A 1539-nucleotide genomic window follows, 5' to 3' on the forward strand; every position below is an offset into this window, starting at 1 on the left:
CCACTCTCTCTCTCTCTCTCTCTCTCTCTCTCTCTCTCTCTCTCTCTCTCTCTCTCTCTCTCTCTCTCTCCTGTCAGTCTCCCCGATTACCATTCTCTAGATACAACTAGTCAACAGTAGAAGATTCTTTGTTCGACTATCTCCCGCTGATCTCCACCCTAAACAATGTAGATGCGTGTAGGCCTATGTGGGGGTGGTGGTGGAGTTGTGTGCGTGTGTATGCGGGAGGAGGGGTGGAGGGTCGGGGGAGGGGAGGGGTTACAGAGGGTGATTTCTACATGGTATTCGGGAAGAAGCCCGCTTAACGCTTCACCAGCGACAGAGTCATAAATAGATAGGTTGTACTGGTCCAGTCCCCTACGATTCGACGTTGAATCGTTTCAGGTGTCGTGGTATACCAGCAGTTATTCTGTTCCAACTAGATGTCTCTTGCTGTTACAGCACAGGCAAAACACCTTCGTCGATAGGTCTGTATGATATGGGTTTTTTTAACTTTTTGAAGTCATAATCATCAGCTGCAACATCAGCATTGGCATCATCATCATCAGCAGCAGCAGCTGCAGCTGTAGCAAAACAACAACAACAACAACAACAACAACAACAACAACAACAACAACAACAACAACAACAGTAGCAGTGGAACGACCTCTATCAAAAACATTGAAATTTAATAATAACAGTAACCACAACATCACTGAAATAACGATGGCAAAAACAGTGCACTTAATGTATAATTTTAAAAAACAAAACGATAATGATTAAATCGATACCATCAACATAAGTTATTTCTACCGAACTTCTGACTTTCGAGTTATTACTCACCGTCAACATACCACGGGTGGTTGTACTTATAACAGCCTCGTACCCCCGTGAGCTGGTTGGTCGAATCCTTGCACACAGCTCGCCTCCACAGACCAAAGTCCCCGTCCGCGTCATCTGCCCAATAGGGCGAGGCAAACGACAGGATGTGCAGAATGACTGCAAGCAGTAGGGCCACACAGCCAATGAAAGGGATGGACGCTGCACCTAACACACCCGCCATCTTGATGACTTGGTGTTACCTGGGGAGATATAAAGTAGAGGGCGTGCTAAAAGTTTAGTTGAAGTCTCCATTCCGAACTTGCTTGGCCTACTGCGTATATCAGGGGTCTCCATTATCTGTGACATCAACACGGGGCTAGCCTTGACATCATGCACAAAAGACGATTTTATCCAATCTATGAAATTTAGTGAGACCTCAACTAGACTTATGGTGGAGGTTAAAGAACGAGCTACAAAGAACCGATTTAAGTCCGACTTAGGAAATACACAGATACGATAATGGTCATTAATTTGTTCAAGAAAAAAGCAAGACAAAAAGATGGAAACAACAGAAGTAGGAAACTGGATAAAATGAATCAAGGCCTTATAATTCTAATTGGATAATCATAACAAACATATTATTTTCTCATTCACTGACAGAGAGACAAATTTCAGAGCGTAAGTCTGTCTGTCTGTCTGTCTGTCTGTCTGTCTGTCTGTCTGTCTGTCTGTCTGTTT

General features: G+C 43.8%; 1 protein-coding gene across 1 annotated transcript in view; it reads right to left on the reverse strand.

The window, feature by feature from the left end:
* LOC101851598 overlaps positions 1–1539 on the reverse strand; it is a 13041-nt gene that overhangs the window by 4692 nt on the left and 6810 nt on the right. The window contains exon 2 of the mRNA XM_005105684.2: positions 823–1061. Coding sequence (XP_005105741.1) covers positions 823–1042 — 220 coding nt within the window. The 5' untranslated portion in view covers positions 1043–1061. The remainder of the gene's footprint in view (positions 1–822; positions 1062–1539) is intronic.

This window comes from Aplysia californica, unplaced genomic scaffold (genome assembly GCF_000002075.1).
Source record: "Aplysia californica isolate F4 #8 unplaced genomic scaffold, AplCal3.0 scaffold00486, whole genome shotgun sequence".
In the NCBI taxonomy this organism is placed as follows: domain Eukaryota; kingdom Metazoa; phylum Mollusca; class Gastropoda; order Aplysiida; family Aplysiidae; genus Aplysia; species Aplysia californica.